The 27,790-nt window shown below is 50.6% G+C and overlaps 7 protein-coding genes across 7 annotated transcripts; 2 read left to right on the top strand and 5 right to left on the bottom strand.

Moving 5' to 3' along the window:
- Nucleotides 1-1,353: 1,353 nt before the first annotated feature.
- On the bottom strand, nucleotides 1,354-4,865 carry LTR84_001039 (uncharacterized protein; the record flags this gene model as incomplete). The annotated part of the gene is made up of 3 exons (XM_064844666.1): nucleotides 1,354-1,475; nucleotides 1,534-4,302; nucleotides 4,352-4,865. The coding sequence occupies 3 exons, from the start codon at nucleotides 4,863-4,865 to the stop codon at nucleotides 1,354-1,356; spliced, it is 3,405 nt and encodes a 1,134-aa protein (XP_064712526.1).
- Nucleotides 4,866-6,666: 1,801 nt separating this feature from the next.
- LTR84_001040 (uncharacterized protein) lies at nucleotides 6,667-9,239 on the bottom strand (the record flags this gene model as incomplete). The annotated part of the gene is made up of 4 exons (XM_064844667.1): nucleotides 6,667-8,587; nucleotides 8,642-8,776; nucleotides 8,842-8,982; nucleotides 9,115-9,239. 4 exons carry the CDS (start codon nucleotides 9,237-9,239, stop codon nucleotides 6,667-6,669), a joined length of 2,322 nt encoding a protein of 773 aa, XP_064712527.1.
- Nucleotides 9,240-10,107: 868 nt separating this feature from the next.
- ARG6 (Protein arg-6, mitochondrial) lies at nucleotides 10,108-14,721 on the bottom strand (the record flags this gene model as incomplete). The annotated part of the gene is made up of 4 exons (XM_064844668.1): nucleotides 10,108-10,163; nucleotides 10,222-12,675; nucleotides 14,131-14,362; nucleotides 14,614-14,721. 4 exons carry the CDS (start codon nucleotides 14,719-14,721, stop codon nucleotides 10,108-10,110), a joined length of 2,850 nt encoding a protein of 949 aa, XP_064712528.1.
- Nucleotides 14,722-16,115: 1,394 nt separating this feature from the next.
- LTR84_001042 (uncharacterized protein) lies at nucleotides 16,116-16,648 on the top strand (the record flags this gene model as incomplete). Its single annotated transcript, XM_064844669.1, has 3 exons — nucleotides 16,116-16,156; nucleotides 16,230-16,271; nucleotides 16,381-16,648. 3 exons carry the CDS (start codon nucleotides 16,116-16,118, stop codon nucleotides 16,646-16,648), a joined length of 351 nt encoding a protein of 116 aa, XP_064712529.1.
- A 540-nt stretch (nucleotides 16,649-17,188) lies between these two features.
- Nucleotides 17,189-18,605, bottom strand: LTR84_001043 (uncharacterized protein; the record flags this gene model as incomplete). The annotated part of the gene is made up of 2 exons (XM_064844670.1): nucleotides 17,189-17,752; nucleotides 17,802-18,605. The coding sequence occupies 2 exons, from the start codon at nucleotides 18,603-18,605 to the stop codon at nucleotides 17,189-17,191; spliced, it is 1,368 nt and encodes a 455-aa protein (XP_064712530.1).
- A 3,484-nt stretch (nucleotides 18,606-22,089) lies between these two features.
- On the bottom strand, nucleotides 22,090-22,679 carry LTR84_001044 (uncharacterized protein; the record flags this gene model as incomplete). Its single annotated transcript, XM_064844671.1, has 2 exons — nucleotides 22,090-22,509; nucleotides 22,629-22,679. 2 exons carry the CDS (start codon nucleotides 22,677-22,679, stop codon nucleotides 22,090-22,092), a joined length of 471 nt encoding a protein of 156 aa, XP_064712531.1.
- Nucleotides 22,680-23,210: 531 nt separating this feature from the next.
- LTR84_001045 (uncharacterized protein) lies at nucleotides 23,211-24,176 on the top strand (the record flags this gene model as incomplete). Its single annotated transcript, XM_064844672.1, has 1 exon — nucleotides 23,211-24,176. One exon carries the CDS (start codon nucleotides 23,211-23,213, stop codon nucleotides 24,174-24,176), a length of 966 nt encoding a protein of 321 aa, XP_064712532.1.
- Between the last annotated feature and the right edge of the window lie 3,614 nt (nucleotides 24,177-27,790).

The raw sequence follows: 27,790 nt of genomic DNA on the forward strand, positions 1-27,790 counted from the left end.
ACACTTTTTGCCATCGATGAGAAGATGGGTAAAATGACGCACAGACAGTTAGTTACCTTGGACCGTGGACAGATGTGGAGGTACCCAGGAGGGGGGGGACCAGAGAGTGCGGCTGACTCCGAGAGAAAAGTTGAATTGATAGGGCCAGGCGAAAGATGAGTTTCAGAATTGATGGATTCAAGCCTTAGAGAAAGCACTGGCACCAAAAAAAAAAGAGGCGTCAGCCTAGAAAAGATCCGAAGCAAGATGAAGGATGGAACTTGGATCCGTCGAAAGAAAAGTATCTGAGACTTGGAGATGTGATGGTGATGGAGGTTATGATTTGACTGGGTCGGATGGAAGTGGCGGTGCAGGGTTTGAAGATGCGTTTGTTCCATGGGAAAGCCGAGGGAATTAAGCGACTTTTCTCAAGGTTACTTCGGAGTGATTCTCATTGAATGGGTTAGCGAACCACCAAGAGTCAAGAGACTGGTCGATGGAAGATTTCGTGCATGAATGGACCACAATTAGAATTACCTTTGAAGACAAGAACCAGGAAATCTCGCCTGAAGTTGTGGCACAGTCGTGCCTTACGAGTAGACACTAGTGGCACTCGCCATCGATCAAGATCGTGGCATCGGTTGATCAGGAAAAGGATTGAGATGCGGGAAGAGGGAAGAGGGACTGCCACACCAACCTTATCGAACTGTGTGTATGACCTCATCCCTCTTTTGTGGCTTCTCACTTGACCAGACAAAGACCAGTCAGTGACTTTGATGTCACGCACTGGCTTGGCCCCTGTTCTGCCCGGCTCTGTTTTCCGCTACTGGCTTGCACCACCACCGCGAGCCTCGTGGATCCGGGTCGAAGGAGAGGTTTTAAGAAACTTATCGATCGGATGACCTCTATCGCCAGAGAGATCAACCCCGACGTCGATCTCGTTCATCGAGATGATACGACGTCTCTGTAGAAGTGAAAGCGTGGGATCGGGGGGTAGAGTGGAATTGCAGTGCATTCCAGAATCAGGCTGTGGATTTACTGGCGGTCTTCTTTACGCCTTGGGCGATGGTTCGCCGAATATGATCTCATTCTCTTCATGTCATGAAATCGAAACACCCATGAATTCCTATATTGGATAGGTGTTTACTGATATCGCCCGACCCGTCATCAGCGCACAATCCACGCCCAAGTAATTACTTTGTGACTCCGAGGAAGCTAGAAAACGACACACGCTCCTCTCAAGGAGAATACCTGAATGGAAATGAATCAAAAAGGTCCGCACTCGTCAGCCCACATCTTCATCTTCATCTTTGCTACATCTTTCGTCTTTCGTCTTTCATCTTGCTTGCATACTCTCATACACATCACATCACATCACATCACGGAGCACTCGCCGTCATTTTTGACGTTCGTTCTCGACATGCGCGTCTTCTGCTGCCGTTGACCACCCCTCTTCAACTCCTCCAACCTCTCGCGTGCCTTGACGTGACTTTGCGCTATTGGAATATGTCAGCAAACGAACACTCATAAAACCCGCACACTACAAAAACTTACCAGCAGCTCGATAATACCAGCGTTTCGCCTCCTCCACATCAACGGCCGTCCCGATGCCCACCTCGAAGAAATATCCCATTGCGTATTCCGCCTTGGTGAGACCGGAGCTCGCTGCTTTCCGTGCCCACAGGAATGCCTCGGTGTCACTCTGCGTCAGGAGTGGTTCGGATCCAGTCAAGTACCACCCACTGAGGGCCAACTCGGACTGGTGCTCCCCTTGAGCTGCTGCCCGCGTATACCACGCGATACTCTGGCGCGCATCGATGGGACATCCGAGCAGTCCATACTCAAAGGCCGATCCAAGTCGGAACTGTGAATACTTGTAGCCTAGCTCTGCCGCCTGTTGGAACAGTTGGATCGCGTATCGTTCATCTTTCACAATGTGATCGGTGGGCGTTGCAGATTCATATAGCAGACCAAGCTCATGCAGTGCATGCGGATTGTCCCGGTCTGCACGCTCGGCAGCTCGCTTGAGCCAAGACACAGCCTCTCTCGGGTTCTTTTGCTGGTTAAGATGTCCTTTCAGTAAGATCATGCCCATCTTATACATGGCAGGCGGATCTCCCAATGTGGCAGCCCGTTTGTACCATTGGACGGCTTTCATGGGATCTCTTCGAGTCCCTCCTCCGTCTTCTTGTCCCAATTCACAACAGACTGCAACTCGATATGCACTCTGAGGATGATTTAGCTTCGCTGCAGATTGATAAAGAAGGAATGCCTCTCGTGGGTCAACTGCCAGTCCCAAAAGTCCTTGTCCATGACAATCTGCCAAGTAAAACATAGCCTGCGCATAATTGGCCGCTACAAGTTTCTTGACTATCTTATGTCCATCAAAGATATATCTTTCTCGATTCTTTTGCGTCGTTTTGGCATCAGCCACTCCTCCTTCATCTGAAAGAACACGAGCAGCTTCTACCAGCTTCTTTGACAACTTCAATCCCAGTTCATGATCATTGGGACTCCGGCTGTAGGCTTCTCGCATAGCGTTGACCTCTTGCAGGGTAATGGGAGGTGAAGCTCGACCATTTGCGACAGGTCCCGAAACTTGTCGGTTGGTAGGTGGCGGAGGTTGCCCTGTTGGTGGTGGTCCTGTTCTTGGCCCGTTTTGCACACCGTAGCCGTTGTTAAAGTTTCCTGTTCCCTGCCTGGCAGGTTCCGGATGAGCTGGCAGCGAGTCTGGGTTGTTGGTCACTGGAGCGGGCGTGCCATAGTGACGGACAGGTACTGGATGTGCATTGCCTGAAAACGTAGGCTGTGGTGGTCCGGGCTGGGACGCTCCAGCATTGTAATTGTCTTGAGAAGTTGACCTTGGAGGTGGGCCTTGTCCATATTGTGGCCTTTGATGTTGCTGATTTGGCTGATTCGGCGCTGACTGGTTCCAATCTTGATTATACGGTACTTGGCCGGCCATTGCAGGTGGTCCTCTCGGATTCTGTTGGATTTCTTGATCATAGGGGTTGCCCATATCAAAACTCCTTGCATCCGGTCTCGGCCCTTCATTCGAGTGCCCTCGTGAAAACTGCCCCTCGCTGATTGAGCGGTAACTGGGGGCCACGACAGGCATTGGTGGGGGACGACCATCATTCATCTGAGGCTTCATCCCATTCCGACTTGCTACTCTCGGAGGAGGCTGGGATGGTGTCTGCTGTCGTTGGGAGTCTTGAAATCCATCGTTTCTTCCTGGTCGTTGTTCATAGCCTCTCTCTTCCCCAAATGTGGGTGGGCGATACAAGTTCGGCACAGACGCTGTTTCATTTCGACTAGGTGTCATAGGACGTTGGCTGCGATTGGGTGGAAGATCAAATGAAAACTCCGCCAGAGGAGAGACCAATTCCTGCTCATCCGATTGATTGTGTCGAGAATTTCCTGGGTTGGGATATGATCCTGGCACTTGATAAACTGGCTTCTGATACACCGGCTGTGATTGTGATTGTGATTGTGGGCTCGACCCAAACAGTTCGTCCGGTTGTTCATTCGGCCTTGTCGGGATCGCATCGAAATTGGGCATTTCATGGCTTCTTGTCTGAGTCAATCCGCCGGCGTGTACTCCACGATAGCCACCCTGATCCACATGACCAGTAGTCATTGCGCGGGGAGGAGGATTGAATTCTTCAAACGTTGGTGCTCGTTGTAGGTTGTTTCGATCACGAGGATCATCAACTGGAGACTGGTGTGCCATTGATTGAGGAATATGGTCTCGCTGATAGCCTTCGTCGAGCCCGTAAAATTCACGTTGATTTCTCGAGGGTCCATACCCATTACCACCAGGATTGTGACCATCTCGGAGATCATATGAGTTCTGCTCATTGTATTGACCAGGTCGAGAGCGGCTTTGAGGAGGAGGGCCTCGATTTTGTGGTGCAGCAGGTGGTGGTGGTTGCCGCTGCGCTGGATGTCTCGGTGGGCTTGGCATGGATCCTGGTGGAGGTCTTCCATTTTGATATTGTCGGGCAACTTCGGGAGATTGACGACCAAGTGGAGGCATCGGAGAATCAAAAGAGGGACGAGAGGGTTCAGGGCGACGATCGTGCGAGGTATTCGGTCTTTGTGGATCTTTTCTGGAAGACTGCCCTCGCTGACCATGAGATGTCGAAGGTCTCTCGGGTCCTCCGCTGTGTCTCCGGTTATTAATGCTCATATCATCCATGGCTTTGTCCAGGCTCGTATGTTTTTCTTTATCATCGGGCTTTTGCTTTGGAGGAAATGCGCCAAAGGGGTTATCCCATGCAAGATTCTTTGGAGAGCTAGGCTGGAGAATTCTCTCACGTGCTTTGAGTTGTCAGTGATATGGTCTCTTGAAAGATTGGAACCGACTTACGCTTAGGGCGAGACTTGTGGCCAGAATGATCGGATTTATGGTTTCGGGGTGAATGTCGGCTCTCGTTGGACTGGTTGCTTGGATGTTGCTGCACAGGCGGTCTTCCGGGTGGAGCATTGTTGTTTCGATATCGTTCGTCATACTGATAGTTGCGACCGGCTGATGGACCTTGATTATATTGCTCTTGACCGTAATCATTGGGATAGGCATTTCGAGAGTTTGAGTAGTTCTCATGAGGGGCCGGCTGGGAGTACTGGTAGTGATCTTGAGGTTGCCGTTGATTTTGACCCTGCCACTGATCATGCGCTTGATATTGAGCCTGTATTGGGCCTGGAGCATGCCCATTGTGGCCATTGGGGTAGTCGTTGTACCGTTGATACTCCTGTTTGTAACCGCCCTGAGATCTTCCTTGCTCTTGCCATTGTCTTTGTTCGTTCCAGCGATCGGGTTGATATATTGGCTGGGCAGTAGCTGGACCTTGTTGCCATTGCTGACGGTGCTGAGGGCCAGCCATGATTGTGTAGAGGGCAGTCAACCGTGGTGTCAAGGGGTGTTCAGTTGCGCTTTGCAGAAGGAGCGAAGGGAGAGAAAATCCACTTCACTCTCGAAGTGGGTGCGTGCTAGTCAAGAATGAGGTTGACGAGTGTTGCAATAATGCTATATTAGGATTCAAGGCCTCCTAAGGTCGCAAGCCATTGTTTTCCCAAGCAAACGGGAAAGACAGTGGGGATGAAATGATGGAATTTTAGATGACGCTGGTGGAGGAGCCGCTGTCCACGTTCAGCGATGTTTGTGGAGTGTCGAGAAATTAGACAATGTGGTCAAGACCAGAAATCATTGAGCGGTGCAAGGCGATGAGCAGACAAGAATGTCAACTGTAGAGAGTAGTCTTGTAGACGGAGTGGTCAAAAGGCGAGTGGTTCGGTTGCCCGTGGTTAGTTAACTTGGTGAGCTTTGCGTTCGGCGCAAGGGCCGTTTTGGGGCCACGTTGGAAGACTGGGGGGTTCTGGGGCGGGACTCGGGCGTGCGAATAGTGGTTTAGGTACTTTTAGTGACCAGGATGAGACGGGAGAGCCGCCCGGTCGCTAAGAAAGAAAGAAAATAGCACTGAAGACAGTAATCTCTAAACTGGAGTTCTGGATGATCTGGATCCAACTTGAATCTAACGTAATCTCGGAATCCATATACGGATTGCATAAGGACTCTGGTCCATATTGAACCGGGGGGGTTGCTAGCAAGAAATGGTGCTGAAAGTGATATGATTGTCTGATACATACACCACCAGCATCATCACTGCTCGGGACTCTCGAGTCTCGACATCGATGATCCTCATTCATCTCGATTGATTGCGGAGAACAAAGAAGTCAGTCCAGTGGCTCAGGCTGTTCATGCCAGGCACAGACTCATGATTCGCCGCAACCAACACTCGAGTACTTGGATCTCCCGCTAGACGACCGCCTGCATTGGCCACCCGATCGCTCAGCAACCTGAACCTGAACACGCAAGCATTGGCCCAGACGCGTTGACCGTCCAGAAAATGGTTGTCCGTGGTGAACCGTCACTGGTCAGTGGTTACGTCCTCTCCCCGGGCTGTGTAACCAACTCCTGAGGTACTTGGGGTGCTGCAATCAGGTATTTGTGATCTTATTCGTAAAGCCTCTGGATGGCAAAAAATGTTCTGAACATGACCGGTGTGCCAGTCCAGCCCGTGTCCTTGCGGATCCCCTATAATGCATTTCCTAGTGGTGGAAGAGGATAACATGATGAAACCAAAACTGTCACAAGACTTGAACATCGCATTTCCATGGTGGCTTGATGGTGGCTTGACCTTGTTCTACGCCACAACTTCTTTTCCACGCCTCCTGGCTTGAACCACTATCCCTATGGTCACCTATCCACAGATCCTCCTTGCAGTGTTTGTCGATCAAACGGTCATCATCCACATTAGCATCGTAATCATCCTCTATGCAGCAGCTAACCAGGCTGACCTTTCCGAAGTGATATCATTTCCATTTCCTGTGACCTTTGAATCGCTCGGCTACGAGATATCCGAAGTGGTTGGCGCCCCTTCCCATCTCCCAGGGCCGCAATAAGATCATCATGTTTTACATCCTACTCGGTACCCCATTCAAGCTATCTTCCCACAAGCACGTCCGTTCAAGTCATTATTAGTCAATCACCATATCATTCCCTAGCAATCCCACATGTTTTTCCGTCCGGCACCAGTCCTTTCCGTACTTGTACATTTCCTCATTCAAGTGGATGAGCTCCATTCCCTCTTCAGGGTGTTCAGGAGCCCTCCATAACCGTGCAGCTTATTCCCCTGCGACGGTCATTTCAATTTCCCCAAACGCCACTTCTTGATAGATATCAAGCAATCCCTTCGTAGCCAGAGCCAACACATGGAGCATTCCCTGAGCGGCAACGACTCGAGAATTCTGCTCAGCAGGGAGGAGTCCACTGAAGGTGACAACACCACGTCGTGCACCGTTCTCATCTTGTTCTTCCTCTCCTCCCTGCTCGCTACCGTTCACTCCGACCTCGTTCCGCAGATGCGCCTGCACAAAGCTGAGGAAATTGTATGCTTCATTCTCCAGTGTCGCCGTGACCCATTGACTCTGCTGCGCGAGCTGTGTATCCACAATCGCCGACGGTCCATATAGCTCAAAGTCCACATCAATATCGGCTCCGAGCTGCTGGTCGAGTTCGGCAAAGTCATCTCCAGTGTCAATGGTCAGTCGCGATGGATCAATCAAGTCTTCACTCCCTAACCTGGAAAGCCCTCTGCCCAGAAGTGGACTCGCAGACGTGAGACGTGATCCACGCCTTCCCAGAGCGGAAGATGGCGGGCCCAATGGTGCTAGGTCCATCCCACCTGGGATTCCACCTCCTGTTCCGACGCTGGAGCTCAATCTCGCTATCACTCCGCTTCCGAGTGCTTGGGCAGAGCTTTGTCGCGATGCCGAGACGTTCCAAGGCATTCCAGATGAGTAGTCTTGTAGCGAGGGCGGTGCATATCGTCCGACCTGACTTTCGATGTTGAAATCATCGTCGCCTGAAGGGTTGATTTCTCCGTTGTCACCGTCGTCAAAAATAATATGGCCGTCGTCTTCCAAGAAGCCGTGACCCACATCTCCTGGCGGCGGAGTCCTCGCTCTGACTCTCCTACTGCCTGCCTCAGACTGGTCTGTCCCTTCAGACTGACTATGAGACCTTTTTGTGCGACTTTGGGTTTTCGGCTCAATACCACGAAGCATCTCCCACAGAGAGTCTCCGCTGAAGATCGCGAGCGGGTGTGGCGTGTTATCATTGGCAAAGGCAAAAGCCACTCTTCCCAAACCTTGCCCGACACTCCAGAGTCCAGCATATTTCCTGGCGTCACCCAATGAGACTTGCTGTTGCTTGATGCGCAGTGCAGCTTGCATATTGACGAGGTAATTCTCATTCCAGTCCTTTAGGTCTTTGTTGCTCAGCTCGGTGAATTGATCAGGCTGAAGAGACTTGATACGACGTGCCCGCTGTTGTGGTGCTGCTGCTGCTGCTGCTGCTGTGATTGAAGGTCCATCAGATGGCTGGAATGACGGATCTGGGTTGTTGACTGATCCAGTCGGAGTGACATTCGATTGACGGGACACAGCATCGCTAGCGTCGGCATGCACATTCTCTTCGTCATCACCCCAGAGAAGACCATCATCTTCGGGGGCAACATATCCTCGAGCGCTGCTGGCTACGACTGCGGCTCCCAAGGGATCATTAGCAAGCTCACCATGGACATTTGCTCGGTCTTGAACATGATCCGCTCCTGATACTTCTGGATGTTCATTCAATTGATACCCGCCACTAGCAACCGTTCGTAGCACGCCGTTATCATCAACGTCGAAGATAAGGCCGTCGTCCTCAATGGGCTCATCATCGAACGACAAGGCCACTGGACCCGTTTGGACAGCTGAGCTCGTGCCCGCACCAGGAAACATTTGGAAGCGCCCGATCTCGCCATCTCCAGGAGTATGGTAAGGTGGCACGACAAGGTCGAGCCCTTCTTCTCCCTCTCCTTCCTCCTCCTGATTTTGATCTTCTCCGGGAAACATACTCGACTGACTACTCGCAGCTGTTCTGGGGGACAAGAAACTGGCCATGCTCGAGTCATCGGATGAGAAGCCAAAGGCCGTAAGGTCGAAGTTCATATCGAGGTCAGGAATGAATGCAGGATCTTCTGCAAGATTGAGTTGTTCTGGCCTATTGAAGCAACCCGTCAGAGATCGGTCTTGAACCACCCTGCATCATACTCACCTGGTATTCGCAACCTCCAAATCCAAATCCATCTGCCGCAGAGTAACCGCCGTCCCACGCATCTTGTCCCACAGATTCGTGACATCGGTAAGAATATACCCGCACTGCTGAGAATAGACGCGTGAAACGCCATACCTGAAGACACAAGTCAGATCACATCAAATTTGAATTTCTCGCCAAATGCTTGGGTAACAACTCACAATAGACTCCCCTGCAACCGCAACGCGAGCGGTGCCTCTGGCTCCGTGATAGTCTGGCATGCCTTGGGCAAATCGACGTCGAGGATCGCGCGACGCGTGATCTTCTTCAGGCTGGACTTGCTGCCGAGTGTTGCGACGAGCCTATGTATGTGCTGGTCAATTTGGGGTTTCTTTGTGGGCCTTAAATATCATGAAAGGCATGGAAGTGGCTTCAATGGGGCTCATCACTGGCAAGACAGCAAGAGAGTGAGTGGTGGGATTAATGAGACCTACCAGATCGTGGCAACGCCGTATTGCCTGTTCGTGAGGACTGCGGTGGATAGTGAGCATGTGACGTTCAAAGACAGGAGACCCCTAGTTTGAGGGTATTTTTCAACCGCAGTGGCGTGCAAGAACATGGTGCTTACCTTCGTGGCTGTAGAACATTTTCGCAGCGGTGATGTTTTCCGAAGTGAGGAAAAGGGTACGAGCAGTGAGAGAGTTGTGGTAGAGAGGACGAGAAAGGATGAGAAAGCCACAGGGCGAAGCCAGTCTGTGAGAGCGAGAAAACGAGTCTCCAAATCTTCGTGGTCCGGTCACTAGAAAGAAGAGAAGAGAGGAGAAGAGAGAGGAATAATCTGACAGAACGAGAGCACAACCGTGGCAGAGTGAGAGGTGGTGTGCCGTGGTGAAAGGTGTCGACACGCACAGTGAAGTAGGTCCTAAGGAACACAAGACCACCGACCAAGTCCAAAGAACACCGCAGAAACCCTGCCGGTGAGCAAGAGCAAGCTTCAGAACAACCATGAGCAGCAACACTTCTGGGGTTTTTGGCTTCAAAGGAATTCTCAATCACATTAATCCATCCTCCCCTATCAAAATTTTTGTGCAAAGCGCGTTCTTTTTTAGCAGAGCCCATGGCATGATTCTCATGTGGACAACCGGAGCTCTGGGGATCACAAACCAGCCTATATTTCCTCCCCCCCGTTCTTATAAATTCAAGGTTGTCCTGTGCCGAATGACCAAAAAGCAAAAGCAAAAGCGACAGCAAATATTCCACCTTGATAGCACTCCCCATTTCTAGTTGGTTGACATGATCTGCTTCGGTGTGTCAAGTAGTTCAGGCCTATATACATACACCGTTGGAATCAACACCCATCTATCTCAAGTCTAGCCTTTTTGAGTTGCGTCAACAGTGGTGCTGAACAGTGGAATGCGAAGAACCCAGCGAGTAACCCATGGAGAAAAACCATGGCTGTCTTAGTACGCAATTTATCCTTCGACCTCCTATTCCATTGGGATGCCCTCGTACTCGCCATAGCCAAGAGCAAGATTCATGTTTTCTGTCGTCGGTCAGCATACCTCTTCTGTCCAAATATTATGATCGGAGGAAAAACTTACGGAGACATTGAGTGGCAGCACCCTTCAATAGATTATCGATCGTAGCACAGATCACGACACGCTTACCGCTCGAGTGAACTGCGAAACCTCCAACCTCGACACCATGGCGATGTGCAATATTCTTGACCAAAGGAGCCTCGCCAATGACCTTGAGTAACTTCTCGCCAGCATATCTGTCCTGGTAGATGTTTCTGATATCTCGCGAGCTCATCTCCTCCTTCAATGGGATATTGATGGTGTGAGAGATACCTTGGAACCACACAGCGACGTGAGGGATGAAAGCGACGGGAGTTCCAAGTTGATTGGAAATCTCACGCTCGTGGATATGATCTGTGAGGCTGTAAGGGATGAGATTGTCGGTCAGGTTGTCGACATCATTCTTGGGACTTGGTTTTGTTCCAGCGCCGGAGTAACCAGAGACACCGAAGACGGTGGGCTGTCCTCCAAGATATGGTACTAATGGAGCGATACCGATTTGTGCTGCAGTGGCATAACATCCAGGGTTTGAAATTCTGGTGGCTTTGGCAATGGCAGAGCGATCCACCAACTCGGGAAGACCATATGTCCAAGCAGGATCAAATCTGTAGTCCGCACTGAGATCGACAATCAGACTATTCTTGCCGACTTGGTCAATGGCATCCACGAAGGGTTTGCAAACGCCGTTCGGCAGAGCCATTACCCAGCAGTCCACTTCTCCATTCTCCTCCATCTGTCGCACATCTTCCACGCTCAAGTTCTCATACGTAATGTCACGCTTGCTATAACCCTGGAGCTTTTGTCCTGCCAATTCTCGTGAAGAAACATGGCGGAGGTCTAGATGTGGGTGTCGGTTGATGAGATCGACAAGAGCTTTTCCAGTATAGCCACGAGCACCGATGAGTGCTACTCTTGAAGGTTCGGTATTTGAGCTATTCTTCGAGCCTAGAGGAGGATTTGGGTTGGTTGTGGAGTACATCCGGGCTCGAAGGGCTGGTGTGGTTGCGAACCGAGCATTTCTTGCCGCTCTCAAGGGATTTGACTGTGTTGAGAATGATCGCTTTTGCTGAACTGGCGCATTGACTGTATTGGACGCGGCTCTGGCAGCTCTTTGCAGCTTGGATTCTAGGTTGATGTCACCGAACATTTGTCGACCATGTTTGGTAAATTCAACCATCAAATCTCGAACTTCATCACTTGATTCAAGCCCATACCAGAAGAGGACCTCACCATCCTTGGAAAGACTTCCATCGGCTTTGTCGAAGAACCAGGCCAGATTCTCATCATCTTCTTTGACTGTCCACATCAGCTTGGGATAATCTTTCTTGATGGCAGCAAAAATATTGTCTGCGACGTTGGTAAGCCAGCCGTTTTTGGTGATAGTCAAGGTTGCCAAATGGGCGAGGGAAGTCTCTCCATTAGGTGGCAGGACAAGTGCAAAGGCCTCCATGGGTTCATCAAAGTAAGCACCGAATTCTCGATCTCTAAGAGATTTAATATATCGGTCAACCACGGCCTTGGCGTCAAGTCCAGCTCGATCACGAATCAGAACTTCCTTCAGCTGTTCAAGATCTTTGAACTGGTCGACGGAGGAATGCTTGTGAACCTTATTTCCACGGCGAATGAGTGTGCCAGCACCGGAATCCGTGAAGAGCTCCTTCTGGAGGTCTGCAGGGTGAATGATGGCCACACTGGAGGTCCGGGGCAGATCGGTCAGGAGCTCTTTCATCTCCTTAATCTTCAGCCTCGTGCCATGGCGAACCCACCACTGTGTCATGAGTTGATCATACTCTTCATCCAGATTGATGGCGGAGATCTTTTCCTTGGTATCTCCGTTAAAGAGGCCACCCTTTTCCGAAAGATAGACAATTTTCAATGGTTGGAGAGCGCGGGCCAATTCACCTGCTGCGACATCTGCATTGACGTTGAGGACTTGTCCTTCTGGGGACTCGGCCATTGAGGTTAGAATTGGTAGACATCCTGCCCGGATAGCTGCTTCGATAGGTCTTTTATCCACATGATTGATCTTGCCCACCAAGTTGTATTTTTCCTTGTCCAAGTACCCAGCGCTGAAGACGCCAGATGTGATGGGTCTAGCACGCACACCCAAGCGCTCGAGCTCTTCCACCAATCGTAAATTTTCCTCCAAGAACAATGCCCGTGCAATACCTAGAGTTTTGGGATCAGTGACTCTGATACCATCCTCGAATTGTGGCTCAACGCCGGAGTCTTCAATAATCTTATTCAACTGAGGACCTGCACCGTGTACAACAACAGGATATAGTCCGACGTGATTGAGGAATGCCAGTGCAGAAGACAGTGTCTGAAGATGTTCGGTCAAGATAGCACCTCCCACCTTGATGACGGCGAATTGCTGGGAGGAGACCGAGCTGAAATGAGATAGATATTGCTGGACCTCTCGTTTGGAGCCAATGTTGCTCAAGAGCTGTACCACTGTAGATCTTGTCGAGGGCTGTTCTGAGGGAGAAGAGTAGGATCGACGGTTAGAGAGGTGTTGGGCAGCTAGCGGGGTATATAAGATTCTAGCGGTGCGTAGAGCTCGCAAAGAACGAGGACGAGTAGAAGAAGTAGTCGCACGAGTCACTGCCCGTGTGGCAGCAGCAGTAGCAGCACCCATTGCCGACATCGTGCCGTTGACTCATGCGGCAGCTGAGAGATAACCTGGGAAGAATGCGGTGGTGGTCGTGGTGGACGAAGCTTGATTGAAGAATGGCAGAGGAGGAAAGGTATGCTTTGGAGAGGAGATGCGACACAGAGACCAGCGGTAGAGCCCACAGGCCAGGTTATCTGGAAGAGCACGAGGATGAGATATAAATTCTACATCGATGGAGAAATGCAGGGCTTGCGTATGGTTTTTTTCTGACCGTCTCAAAAACGTTTCTGATAGGGCTGTTGGAGCACAAAACAAAATATTTGCGGGGGTGTGCCAGTGAGGGCAAAGAACTTTGAAGTTGGAGGATAGAATGCAGCTTGTCCGACCCCCAAAACTTCTCCGATTTGGTTGCCAGTTGGGTAGTGGCACCCACCTAAAGCCGGGATCAACCAGTCCCCAGTGGCGCCTGGACCGCCGAACGTCGGACGCAGTTTTCCCCTGCAACTTGCAGGTGAAAAAAAGATGGATTTTTTCCACCATCAGACACGGATAGTATGCAGTAGCCGTGAGTCGATGAGGGTTGAGGCAATAATACTCGATTGCGTCTTCGATTGATCATGTACTTATCTACTAGTGCCTCGTCATAACCACATGACTAACCGTAGGCTTTATCACATATCCCGACGTCCTTGCTCACCTACGTACGTCGTAGGGGGAATTGGTTGAATAGTGATTCTTACAATTGCGAGTGGCCACAAAATCTATGCAAAAAGAGCATCACTAGATCACGGCAGAATCAAAGCAAGAGCAGGGAGAGTGAAAGCATCTGTTGATCCATGCATCAAAAAAAGATTGGGAATGAACGCCTGGCGTGTAAAAATGAACCCCGTGGTATTATTGAAACAAGTAGTCCGTCAATCCGTCAAAACCATCCATTTCGACGCCCTCGGTGCCTGTGTTTAGGAGCATTCTCGAAGATTTTTATTTCTTTCTTGGTCACATTGGCCAGTCCACTCCAGCCCTTGGGGAGACTTGCTGTTTCTTCATCAAAATGTTGGAGTCAAAGCAGCAGCAGTTTCATATGCCTCCCAAATTGCGCTTCCTTTCACAGCGACACCGTGATAATCTTCCAATCGAAGATGATAAATGGTACAAACGCTCGGGTGGAAAAAACAACAGATGGCTTTCGAGGGAGGGACTTGAGAATTCGTGGTGGACGCTGTTGTGCCGGTCGCGACGTCTATTTCCGGGTTGCAACCACTGATAATGAGTCAGTCGCGGTCATCTTGAACGTCGAGGCTTCAATGTTGGAAACTTACCAGCTGGGACGATGATAACAATGAGCAAGATAATGATGCCCACAATCAAGCACATGCGCATCTTCATGTCCTTCCACCACATTTGTTTCCTGACTCGGTTGGCTCCACGTCGGAAGCCTTGGGCAGATTGTGCCAGATTGTCGGTCTTGTCTTGCAGTGTATCGAGCTGTTCGCCTCTCTGGTAGACCTTGTTGATGTTTTCACGCATAACACCAACGGTGTCATCGATTTGCTATAAATAGGAATTAGCCCATGTTCCAATAATAGGTTGTAGACGAGGTGCGGGTGCGCGATTGAAACGGTCTGCAGAGCGGGTAATCATGAACAAGATCTTGACGGTTTCAATCGAACTTGGATGTGCCACTTGATCTTGTAGTCTTGTTGATGAACCCTCCGACTGCGGATATCCAGGCACCGAAGTTTGGATGCCCATCTCATTGCGGCATTGTAGGAAAGTCTAGATGGGAAAGATAGGCCACATACCGCTTGCAGAGCAGCTGTTCTTTGATTGCCGCCAGCTTGTTGTCCTTGTGCACCTCCCTGGCCACCAGAGGGGATATAAGGGTCATAGGGTTGTTCTCGGTCGGCCATCTCTGCGGTAGTGAATCTGGTGTTTAATGCAAATGGGAAAGGGGTCAAAATGCCGGAGTTGATTGATGGGCGAGGGAGACAGTGATCAAGGGAGGGTCGCAATAGATACTGTGGGACGAGAGAGTGGTATGAGAGTTTCTCAGTGTTGAATTGAGGATGGATTGGGAGTGTTGAGTTAGATGGAGGTTGGAAAGCTGACGCTGAGACTGGGCTTGTAGAAGTTGGGAGTCTCAGGTGAAATGGATCTGGCGCTTGGGCGTCTGTAGTTAAAGCGTGCAAGCTTGCGAAGCCCCCAGTGATTATGGAGAGCCTGCGACAACTCGAAGACAAGGGACTGGGATTCTTCTGGCTTTTGGGGCCTGAGACGCCACCAGCGTGACCACCTTTGGGTCTTTGTTTCAGAACACGTGACGTGATCCAGCCTCCTTGAAAAAGTATTCTTGCGGCTCAGGCCGACCTTTGAGTGCAGTTGACCACTCCTGATGATAATATCATTTAAACAAATGTAGAAATGTAGAATAATGTGTCTCTCCTCTAAAATCAATTCATGCCATCTCATAACTATGTATCCATCGTCACCAAACACCAAACCACAATATTGCCTCAAACCCGTCGGAGGCCGTGGCAACTCTAAGCACACCAGGGTACGAGTTGGGGTGGCTGACAGATCTTCAGAACTTGGACGAAGCGAGGCAGTGCTCTGGGCAACGCTACTCAGCATGACGACGCGGATCAATCGCAGTGTTAGCACCGAGGCCCATGCTTGAACTTCAGATAAGATGCAAGTTGGATAATTCAGCAAGCCTGAACCTAAGTTATCCGGAGCTGTGTCTGCCGTACGTACCGCTTCCGGCTTCATAATGGCTCATTCAGAGGGACTACTCGTAACTAAACCTCGCTACGATGCATCCTCCACCGATGTCATTCCACTGATGCCGATGTTTTTTGAGTCTCAAGCACTTCTAGTTAAATTCGAGGTTCAACGTGGTGGAGGATATTCCAATTGTCCCCCAACAACGTCACTGGCACAGTCCTCAAACAATTTATGATTCTACTCTGAACTGTTCCCCTGTTCGCTATGCTGCATCTGAAGACCAAGTGGAGACCAAGGATCAGAAACCAATCGGCAGCCCGCCAAGTCCGCTCGTAACTGAAATGTCGTGCATCATAGATCCCATGCCCAATGTGCCGTGCTTGACTGCGTTATTGGACTCCAATGTTGAATGATTTATCTGGGGTTCCTGAATCCTCTTTAGCTTGAAAAGTGATTAATGGTCGCGTCACGTCCATCAAAACGCTCAATCAGGACTTAGTCTCCGCTTCTGACTGTCTCCGGCCGACGACCTCTCGAACAGTCTTCAACCACCTTCTTGACCTACACACCAGACTTCATCATGTCGGGGAAAGGGGCCATGTACGCGAAGATGACCGGGATGTAAGGCCACAACATGTCCAGAGTATATACCCATACAGGAATACCCTCCTTGCTGACCGTCGCCTCCTTCCAGCTTCGTCACCTTCGCAGTCGGCGGACCAGCTCTAATGTACTAGTGAGTTGCGCGCACCTCGATCAGAGACACACTCCAATCCTCAATCTTCAAATGTTCAAGTCTTTTCCAAAAGCTCAGTCTCCTAACCCAACTCCACCCTCTCCCACAGCGTCACACCGGCCGAAGGCGAACTGTTCAAACGCTTCAGCCCGGAACTGCAGAAACGCAACCTGGAGCTGCGCGACGAGCGGATGAAGAACCACCAGGAATTCGTCGCCCAGCTGAAGGAGTACAGCAAGTCGGACAAACCCATCTGGGTCGCCGCCGCCGAGGCCCAGGCCAAGGCCAGGGAGGATGCCCTGAGGAGTCAGGACGAGCAGCACGCCGCCCAGGAGAAGATGCGTTTGGAGATGAGGGCGCAGGCCCAGGGGAGATGAAGATGGAGATGAGATGATTGATTGATTGATCGGTTGCCAGAGGACCAACGATGGCCCATGCAGGTGCAGGTGCAGGCGACGAAGAGGCATATCATATTGATCCACGATAAATGTGAACTTGTTTGATTACTGGGTTGCATACTACGGGCGGCGTTCTTGGTACTAGCTAATACAGCTCCTGGAATCACAAAATCAAAGCAGAGATGAACTTGATACCAAGGACTGTGGGTCTAGGAGGTCTTGATATTGTATGCTAAAAGCGCTACAATTTTCGAGAGAAGCAAGCAAGCTTCCCTCGAGGCCATGGTCGGCCCACCCACGCCAAAAAAAGAAGTGAAAAATGTCAGCATGCATCTGATGTGGTCTTTGAGTTCTTTCACCACCCATTCCCATTTGAAGCCATAAAACGCCCTCTAGCCGGCTGATGCAACACAAACGCCTGAGTAAATGCGTCCCTTTGTATTCATGCCAGTCATGATTATCGTATACACATTCCGGGTGCTTGTCTGATGTCAAGCATAATTAGTTGTTTCCATCCGTCTAAGCCACCAGCCACCATGCGCCTCCCAAGAAGACGAATATGACCAATACCGTCAGGATACCTGCTCCTGCCTTGTCGGCCGTGGTCACAGGTTCTTTGTTCAGGTCGTCAGGACCAATGGCACTGTTGGTACCGGCATTGGGGTCACCTTCGCTGGTGCCACCGGTATCGCCTGTGACAGGTCCTGCAGAATATTGGATGAGATTCGATTGGAACACTTCCAAAGCCGACATTTGTTCTCCGACTCCAGTCCAACCGTCGAAACTTTGTTGTGTCCATTTGAGCCCACATTGAGTGCCGCTTGCTCCGCCCGTACACGTTGCTGCCGCTGCTCTCGCGGAGGCTTCCAAAATCGGTTTTAGTAGGGGATATGTGAATGGAGCTCTGACACAGGCTGCTGCCATCCACCTGGCGAGGTATGCTTTGAACGAACGCTGATCAATATTGCAGGTGTTGATGTCTTCGCATGCAACTTCGTACAAGATGTTTTCTCGGACGAAAACCTCGTTGATTCTGTTGATGATGCCTCGTAGACGACCTTCCCAGAGAGGGTCTCCGCCAGTCTGTTCATGGTTAGTAAATCAAAATGGAAAGTCACAGAGGAGAGCTTACATGATTATACATGTTGGCCGCTCCAACAAGATAAGTACCCGCATTGTAAGTCCACTGAATATGGTCGAGCTCGGTACAATTCAGATCATCGTCACTGCCATCGAAGAAGTTGTATTGGGCATCCATAAGGCCAATTGAAGCTGTCCAGTCCCAAACTTTGTTTGCCCAGTCTGCATACGTCTGGTTTCCAGTGTAGACTGCAAGCCTAGCACCCATGTTGAAGAAGCAACCGTTGGAAATGGTGTTCTTGTAGTTGTAGCCGTTGTTGAAAGCGAAGATTTGCCACTTCAACCCACCAGCGCAAGAAGTCATGTCCCATCGGGCAGCCTGAGTGTTGAATACGGCTTGTACCAGGGCAAGCCACTGGGGCTGATCTTTGGGAGGGTTGGGAAAGTTATTCTCTGCCGCCGAAAGAGCAGCCATTGCCCAGAAAGCCTGATCATCATTGCCCTCTGTCTTTGTTTGATTCGGAGGCATGAAATCCCAGTCTGGACCAACTTGATGAAGCATAGCTTGAGTAGTGATGTCGTTGTGGGTGTCGTCACCAGTAAAGTACCAGTAGTCTATCAATGCTCCAAACATAGCGCCTGCTTCCCACCAAAAGTATGGAGCTGGCAAATTACCAGGAACATCACCAGGCCGGTATCCGGTATAATATGAGACCATCTCGTCTGCAGCAACCTTAGCAGCAGCCTTGATGCTGTCTGGACTTGATAGATCGATATCAATTGCTTGAACATTATGTGTGGCGAGTAGGACTGATAAGGCGACTGGGAGGACGGATCTTCTTCGGAAAGGCTTCATTTTTGGATGTGTGAAAAGCAGGGAGGAACGAGGGTGGTACTGCGTCTCTTCTCTCTCAAATGATCGGTCTCGATCACAATATTGGGGAGAGAAGAGTTGGTGTTGTTTTGTATTGGATTGGTATGTGAGTTTTGGTACCAATGGGAATCCCTGTCAAATGACGTGCGGGCGGCGATACGGTGCTTATCGTAGATCGGGTGATAATGCGTGGGTGCGGCTAGGGCGTCATAGGCGTGCTTAGCGAGTGACGGTGACGGGGGTCTGTCTACGAGTGCTGAACCAGAAGCTTCAGAACGAACGAAGGGTAGGACAGACAGACGTGAAGCAGGTTGGAGTGAGGAAGAAGAGTCTTTGTGCACCGAACAAGAACAATGCAAATGGAGCAGGAGCAAGATCAAGAAAGAAGGTCGAGGTGTTCCTTGCAGCAGGTTTGTGCAAGACTTTTTAGGTGCATTGACTCTGCATGATGTCCGTCCAAACTTGGCCCTGGGAATGTGCTACGGGTCGTGGCGGAAGACTGTCAACTGGGCATGAAGGGCACCCATGGGCAAGGTGGGTTGCTGATGACGGAGCACGCTGTCCTTGGCCACACACCCAGGTCTCAAAGGCGCTTCCCAGTTACTGCTAGCGGTGTTGATAAGTGCTAATAAGTGCAAATAAGTGTACGCATCATCCACTACCGCCCTGCTTCCCGCCTGCTCGCATGCGCATACCCAGCCTCCTCCACTACGACTGCCACCTAAATCCGCCTAATATTGTTCCAGTTTTGCCTTGGACCGTTTCCCAATGTCGCAACATTTCCATTTCCTCCCAGCCCCCATTTAATTACTCAGTGGTGACCTCCAGCTCAACTATCAGCAGACCATATCCATGGAGTCACTAATCCATCCCCAAGGTGCGAGGTACATACCTAACTCGTGGATGCTCCGTATCCGTGGAGTATAAAACCCAACCAGTCCTCGTAGCCCAGAGATACCGATGTTGTGCCCCATTTTGTGCATCATCAACCCGTGCCCCGTCCCCGTTCTGCATCATGATTCACTGCGGGCGCCCAGCCTCGTGCTAAGAGGCGCCCAGCTCAACTTCGGGCCTTTGTGTCCAGTTACCACGTCAGCATCCGCTCCTCATCGTCTTGTTTTATGCCTTCAATCAACGACAACAAGCCTTCACAACTCTTGGATCAATTTGCGAAACACTGGGTACAAACCATCTCGTTCTCTTGCCCTTGATTCTTGTCCATCACTGTCAGCTCATCACTGTCTTGTCCCTTACTTCTTGACTCCTCCCACTACGGAGTTCTTGGTCCAATAATGTTCACGAATACGAGCCGTGCCTTGCGTATGTCTCAAATCATGCCCCAATCTTTCAACCCCCGGCCTTTTAAGACCACGGGAAGCTGAGCTTCATGAGTGGAAGGAACGTACGAGTACTCGGGACTCGTTCCAAATCTGAAGTATCATGCAAAGTCATCATTCCAGGTGGGGTCCTTTTCCACACAGCCTCCATTGGCAATGATTATCGAGTGTCACGGAGAATTGGGCCAAGTGCACAAGTCTCTCCAGTTGTAATATTGATGTGTATGCCTTGCCCTTTGCTCTTCAGTGGCTGTATCCGTGAGGTCTTCAGGTCTCATTCAAGTCATGTGTGATCTAACATGTTCTGTGTATGTCTCGGGCGGCGAGGTAGGAGAGGCAGTCTTTGGCGTACTCGTCCCATTGGCAACTCGGGAGTCGATCGAGCCTTGCAGAGATCTTCTTTTGATATCCTTCAGGTCCTTTGAATCTCGTTTGTCTCACGACCTTGTCGGGGCACTCTTGATTTTGTTGACCGACTCTAATACAGAGTTTCATGCTGCTGAAATTCGAGTTGAGTCGAGGCTTCTTGATACGCCGTGACCAGGCTGTCCAGATCTGTGGTCAATTGTGCTCGACACAGGATTGAGAATGAGTATCCACTAGACCCTCGATCTTGAAAGCATGCAACCTTGCAGGTGCGGGATATCATCCCCGATCCCACACTCATTATGCAGGCTGCCATCCATGCCGAAGGGTGCGATTTTCAGAACTCGTTGTCGTACAACTTGAGGAGTATCTGCAATAGCATTTGCTCAAACGGTGCTCAGAGCAGGACTGGACGCTGCCGGTACGGTATCACGCCCGTATACCCGTGGAGATTCTATGTTGTCCTCCGTTTCTAGCGGAGCCGAAATTGGAGAGGTATTTGTACCTTGAGAGTCGTCGAAAAGCAGAGGGTGATGACATGATCTGTACTTCCATCCGACCAAAGGTATATCGGCATAACTCAATCCAAGTCTTTACCTCACTCTTTTTAGATTTTACGTGTAAGTGCTTATTGGGGTTTCATTGATGAGGTGCGCACGTATCCGCATCCGTGATTACACTTCTCAAGCCCAGCAAAGTCCACTGACGAAGATACTTATGATCGACCCGCCAGTTTGATTAGACATTGGTATTGCTCAGTGCAATTTCAAGACACCTTTGGTCGACCTCACTGGTGTGAGATCGGAGGTCTATCAGCAGCTCGTAGTATATGTCTCGACTCCTCAGGTGTAGTGTATGATGTCCACCCTTGGAGGTGGAATATATTCGTACACCACTGGAATTCAAAAGAAACCAAGAACGACAACAAAAAGAATCAACTACCACGACGCGACGACTAATCGAACCCACGAACAACAAAAAACCGGCCGGTCCCAACAGAGACCTTACTAGTTACCTTGCATTTCAACACCTTCAATGATTTATTTCACATCGGGTGGGATGGAATGAGGACCTGCTATGGTTCTTCCCACTTGATCCATCCTGCGAAGGCCCACCAGCCAACCACTTTTTCCATTAGGCCAAGATGCAGCAGGTCTGAGGGGGCAACTGAGTCACTAATGTTGGGCGAAATCCAGGGAATCGGAAATATATGGTCATGGTTGTTTGGTCGTTAGTGAAGTGAAGTGATGGCTAGTCAGTACCTAGGCAGTGAGTCCATGCTGCTGTTCGGCACTACGAGGGCTGCCTATATATCTCACAGAGAACCTCCCAGGATGGGAATGGGTTCGAAATATACATGGTTTGGTGTAGCATGGAGTAGGATGTTGATATTGCCTCAGACCTTCCTATGTGTCCGTACATATCATCTATGGGCTCGCAATCGAGCTTTTCAAACTCCCAAGCTTCTCCATTTGTTTTTCTCTCGCAACTGCAAGCGTCATCGCGACTTCATAGCATGGTCCTCTTTTCCGGTGTTTGAACCATTCATTGCCGTTCCCCAGGCCGCGTGGTTCCGTAGAAACCCATCTCACGTTTTTGGAACAAGCAAGCAAGGAATAATTTCCAGCTTTATTGCAACGCTGCCCTTTTTCAACGATCTCAGCATCTGTCTCCATAGTCACACATCTTGACCCTCGATGCTAATATCAATTTGGAGGTCGCCAATAGTAGTGACATCGTACTTCGATCCACACAGCGGGCACTTATTTACCCTCACTCTGCCTCACCAACTTCAATATTTCACTCTCGTTGTCGCCCACCACAGCTCGACCATTGATCCAATCAACGACAACCGGCCTCTGGAAAGCATTGCCGTCCTCCGCCAGCTTCCTCAATGCATCGGTCTGGGAGGCTGCACCCGCCACAAGCTCACCGGGTTTGCCAGAGCTACCGACATATTCAAAGATGTTCTTGAGCTGGTCGGCTGTAGGGGCTGACTCGGTGATCTCAAGCTCGAAGGGTTCACGTCTGGAGTGTTTGTCCTGCGCGCTGTGGTCGGAGGCCTGGTCTTCCGTTGCAGTTGCGGATGATGCTGCAGAGGCTTGTTTGAGGAGGGTAGCCGCTCGCACAGAGGCTTGGACAGAGGGCTTGTGGAAGAGAGTTATCACATCGAGGGTTTTTCCCTACTTCAGGTTAGTGTTCAAATTCACTTGTTCTTCACGAAGCAAAGCATGGATGGATGAATAGTGCTGTTTGGTGATGGAGGCCGTGGGTAGACGGAGAGGGGGCATCTATAACATACTGCTCGAAACATGTTGCTGATCCAACCTTTCATAGGTTTGGGGTGAGGCATATCAATGTTGGAGGTGCAATTAAGGTACAAGAGGGATCGACGGTATTATGTACTTTGAGGGGTGTTCAAATGGGACTTTGAGAGACAGCTCATGCAGCTCTCCAAAAGCTTCAATGAAGTTGAGGAGAGAAGGGAAGGGTTCCTCCAATACGTCATACGACCCCAAAGTTTCTCAGTCCATGTTTCCCCGGCTCCGCCCTCTTTCTCCAGTCTTGGCCAGGCTATGATCCGACCTCAAATGTGAAACGTTTGCCTGTTTCTTCTGCAGTCGAATATTTGACCTACGTGTATTGACCTCCTCTCGACTTGTGCTGATCTACTCTACCTCAACCTCGCATAACTGTAGTCCAGCTTCAAACTTAGAGCCGTGTATGATGTGACGTGAGCCGAACCAGCGTCGTATATCGACGACTACCTGAGTACTAGTTCGAACCTCATTTTTGGCGACAAAAGTTCGACTCATCGTCAAATCTTTCAGCCTGATTATTTGCTGTTCTTAAACCCTTTTAGAGGGTCACTCCTGATCTGATTATGGAGAGCACGAGCACCACTCAAACACCGGCACGCACCGTGCCAGGTCTCTACGATCTTCCAGTCGAGGTCCGGCATCAAATATACAAGCATCTATTCTGCCACAAACCGTCGCCCATCGAGTTCGCCGCGAACAGCAATGCAGAACTGGAGCTGTGGCCCGACGTGTGGCCGACAGATGGATATTCGTCGTCACCAGCGCCTCCCCCGACATTCTACACCGACATCTTCCGTGTCAACAAGGCCCTCTCTCGCGACGCGCTACAGTTCGCATACAGTGCCAACTCATTCCTCATCGCCAATAGCATGGGCATGGAGCGATTCTGCCGCCTGGGCGACATCGCACTGGCGTCAATGAAGTCGATCTGCATGTACAGCATCGCGTTCGAGTGGACGGAGCGCGCAAGGCAAGTCTGGTGGGTGCTCAACCAGCGGTGCACGAACCTCGAGGTCCTGAAGATCGAGCCGTCCAGCTTCCTCGCGTTCGCGACCATCCCGTATCTCAAGGACTTCATCAACACCTGCGCCGAGCAAGGTTCCCAGCCGGACGTCCTGCTCGACCTGTACGTGCTCGACCGGCATTTCGCGTTCGAAACCCCCGCGAACGACTACCGCCAGGCGATGCGCGTCCTGGGAAAGCAGTTGGGCCAGGGCGCCAAGTCCTGGAAGGGGTTCGTCCGGCCCCAGCGTGTCATCACGCATGTGCCCAAACACGTCAAGCAGGTCTATCTCGCGGCGGACGTGAGCGCGCAGGCGATGCTGGCGTTCGAGGAGATGCTCGAGGATGAACCTGTGTTCCGCTTTGTCAGGACCTCGCCCGACCGTTTTCCCTCCGGTGGTATGCCACGAATCGGACGCAATACGCGGTGGTGTTATCGTTGGAAATCCATCGAAGAGGAGGACAAGGAGTCGCCCCAATGCGGAGACGTACGAGAGGACGGAGATGGAGACGGAGACGGAGACTGAGGAACTAGGATCGGGTGCATCCACAGGGGCTTCGTTTCCGTGTTGGCAATCTCTCTGCTCCGAAAAATATCGCCGCGATCAAAACCCAAGTCCACCATAATGTTCTCCGAGGCGGCCAACTCTGTTTTGATATGAAATATCTACGTGCGCATCAGTGAAAGAACTAAGTCGAAGCCTGTCTGGGTGTGGAAGGGAATGGAGCGAGTGTTCTGGCTCCAGGTATCCCTACAAAAACCCGAGTCCCGCGTGTGACCACCAATTTCTCTCTGCTCGAGTTTGCAATTCTATATGGACAAGCCTTTTTCGGGTCTCAATTTTGCTGAGAGAAAGAAAATGAGATGAATAGGGAGTGGGAGTTCTCGTGTACTCAATCAGCATCACTGAAGAACTACGCTGGACGTATGCTGCCCGAGTCGTGTGTCACATACGGCACAGAATTCATCTCGACCTGAAGTCTCGCTTACCGCTGCGCACGGTGCGTGCCTTGGAGGATAGGTGGACGTCGAGAACACCATGACGCGGCAAAGAAGTGGGAACTGGGTATGTCTTTCGATTACACAAGGATGGTCTGCATGTCGAGCAACTTTCTACGAGAGATTTGACCGCTTTTTTGGGTATATTCTCGAGAGCTTTTCAAAATGTGTTAAATGTGGGGGTTTGGCATTGGATGCAAATCTCCAAATCTATATTTATATTCGTCAATTTTTCCGCGACGCCAATAAGCAGCACAGTGAGGTTGGCTACCCCCATCAGCGGTACCGAGTATCATTAATCAGACATGCATGACTCCCAAACAATCATCGAAGCGGAAGCGCATCGCGAATGGGCTCAAGATCTAGATCACTGCACTCACAGACTTTGGCGAGCGAAACAAGATGGAACACAAGGCTGCAAGCACTGACGTTGTGATAAGAAGAGGCGGTCGCGGATGTGGCATTTTCGCACTGTCCGAGTTGGTGACAGCCTTGAAGCCTTTTCAAGGGTTAAGGATGATTAGACACCTGGGGGCTCTAGGCCAGGGTTGCAGGGCCTTTCCCCCTCCGGAAGTTCCCTTCCTGAGATCCGTGCAGTAGTCCGCCAGTAAAGGGTTAGGGGGGCCACCGGGGGCGCCCTTCAGAGCGTTGCTGCAAGTTAACTGACGCATTGGCCCCCGGGGAGTCTGCAAGTGGTTTTTGCCATCCAGGCTGCTTTTGGCAGGTCTTTGGAGCGCTAGCTGTCATGGCTTCCTCCCGCGGGCGGTTGTGCAGTGAAGCCCTGCACCTTTGCAGCCTAGGCATGTGGGCGTCCGCTAAGAGCCGAGGGGTTGAAAACACCTCAACCCAGGCACTTCGATGCCAGCCCACGTGTGTCCCCTCACCAGCTCGCTGGGACGGTGGCCGCCGCCGGCGTACATGAACGCTCCACGCGCGAGGTAAAGCCAATCGATTGCTGGCCCTCAGAATATCAAGTTGGTGAGGGTGTTTACGATGAAGGAGTATTCGTAGTCAACATACTCTGGAACAGTATTGTTGAAGTATGGGCACTCTGCCCATGATGAAGACTTCTCCTATTGATTTACGAGTGGACACGTAGACAAGGCTTAGAAGAGCTACTTCTGAAGAAGGAACATAGCAAGACGAAATTATGGCCCCAAATCCAGGGCCTCATGAATCCTACCCATCTGACAACGCAAATCAACGTTACTCTGCTTTTCGTACGCGAGGAGTGACTGCCTAATATTGGAGCACATGAAAACTTGACAACTTGACAACCAGCAGACAGGGAGAAAAGAACCAGGCAGGAGCCTAGTTGATCGAGCTTAGTAGGGCCATGCAAGTGCCTTGAGGAATACATCTTCGCAGATTCACAGCCTGACAGTAAATCCAGGCGATGCCTGGTTACACGAGGTAGCTCCCATGGTATCCAGGATCCAGCAGTCTGGTCTTTCACCCAATATTCTCGTATAGCAAAGTTCGCCTGTGTCGCCGTGGCCAAAGCTGGGAGTACGAGGTACTTCGCTTTCTGCATGTATCGTCCTTGTTGTCCGTGAGATTTGACAGAGCGCGTTGTTTCCTCCCGATGCGCATGCCCGAAACATTTTTGGCATGTTGATCGCGACACTGTTGAGATAGCAGAGCCGAAATTAGTTGCCACCTCTGGGATGAGGCGACTTTGTAGTAGCGGCCAGAGCACAACCGGTATCCATTTCTGTTGATTCTCGTGTTTATTTCGTGATAGTCCGAATAAGGATCGAAACCCCTTTTAATGGGTTTGCTGATCAGATTCAGACGGAATATCAGAAAAAAAAGGTACGCGAAACTCTCTGGTTTGTGTTTCATCCAGCCTGATCGGAGAAATTGCTGGAGACAATCTCCGACATATGTGCTGACCCGGGAATCTAGGTTATGAGAGACATTCAAACCATTCTGAGGCAAACGATGCAAATTCTTATTATGGGTTTGAACAGTAAGTCCTCGTATTGCTTGATGAGCCGAGATATCTGGATACTCGTTGGATAGGAAAAACAATCCAGACTCCGGAAACTTTGGCGGCGTTCTGGTGGAGTGGAAAAAGTGTCTTGTTGCGTGGTTTGGAGCTATCTTGCGCAGAAGTACGGATACCGTAAATGCTAATTCGAATGTTGGCTCTCAAAGTGGTTGACAATTCAATAAGCCGAGGACGCGATCTGCAGGGGCAGTTTTGTGGCGATCTTGAACCGGAATGGTGGTTCGGTTAGGAGGTATCATAATTGGAGGCCCCCCAAATTGACATGCAGCATGGAATCCACTGCGCTTGGACAGCCTAGGATCACCGCGTGACAAGTCTGGCAATGAAATTGGTATTCCCAAGGACATCAAGTTTGACGTAAAGTGTTGACTGATTCAGTGCTCTCAATCAAAAGCGACGAATCGCATGGCATTTGTGACCACGGTGGTGAACGAGATAGGCGAAGAAATCAATCAAACGCGAGTTGTTGAGGGCAATGTTCCCAGTCAGTTTCATACCCCTCATCCAGATGATACTCGTCCAGGTTGAGCTTATCGTGAGGATGGTGAGTGAAATGTGTCATGCCTCATGCCGCATGAGCATTAGCATTGGCATCAGCAAAGCGGTGAGCGTGATGCACTATAAGCTACCTTGAACTTGGACCGTTGGGTGCTTCGACCACCTTTTCCCTGAAAACCGTCAAAACAGTTGTCAAGAGGATGCACTCCGTGGCAGGGCCAAAGGCATAAAGAACGGTCCGTCCTTGAGTTGCAGATCGATTAAACCCCGGGGGTACCCATCCGATAGCAAGTGGCTTTTCTGCATTGAGACTGCGGCTGGCTGAACTTCCAGGAGAAGGAGAAATGGCTCTGAAAGTGGAACGGCATGGCAGCCTTCTCTGGCCGGAGGGTAGGTATCTCAGACCAGTGACAGCATGCCGATCTTAAACAAGGGAGAGAAGGAACAAGCAAACCGCCCAAAGATGTTTAGGCGCAGGCAGCCGATCACGATGCATCTTGTGATGTTTAAAGTGGTGGTGGACAAATGGTGGTGGCAGCCACATGGTTCTGGAGATTGCAGAGAGTTACCCACCCTGCGATACTTACTGAGCTGCACAGCGCGCTTTGAAAACTGTGCCAGTGGGTGGC

Source organism: Exophiala bonariae (genome assembly GCF_035927105.1).
Source record: "Exophiala bonariae strain CCFEE 5792 chromosome Unknown scaffold_1, whole genome shotgun sequence".
Lineage (NCBI taxonomy): Eukaryota > Fungi > Ascomycota > Eurotiomycetes > Chaetothyriales > Herpotrichiellaceae > Exophiala > Exophiala bonariae.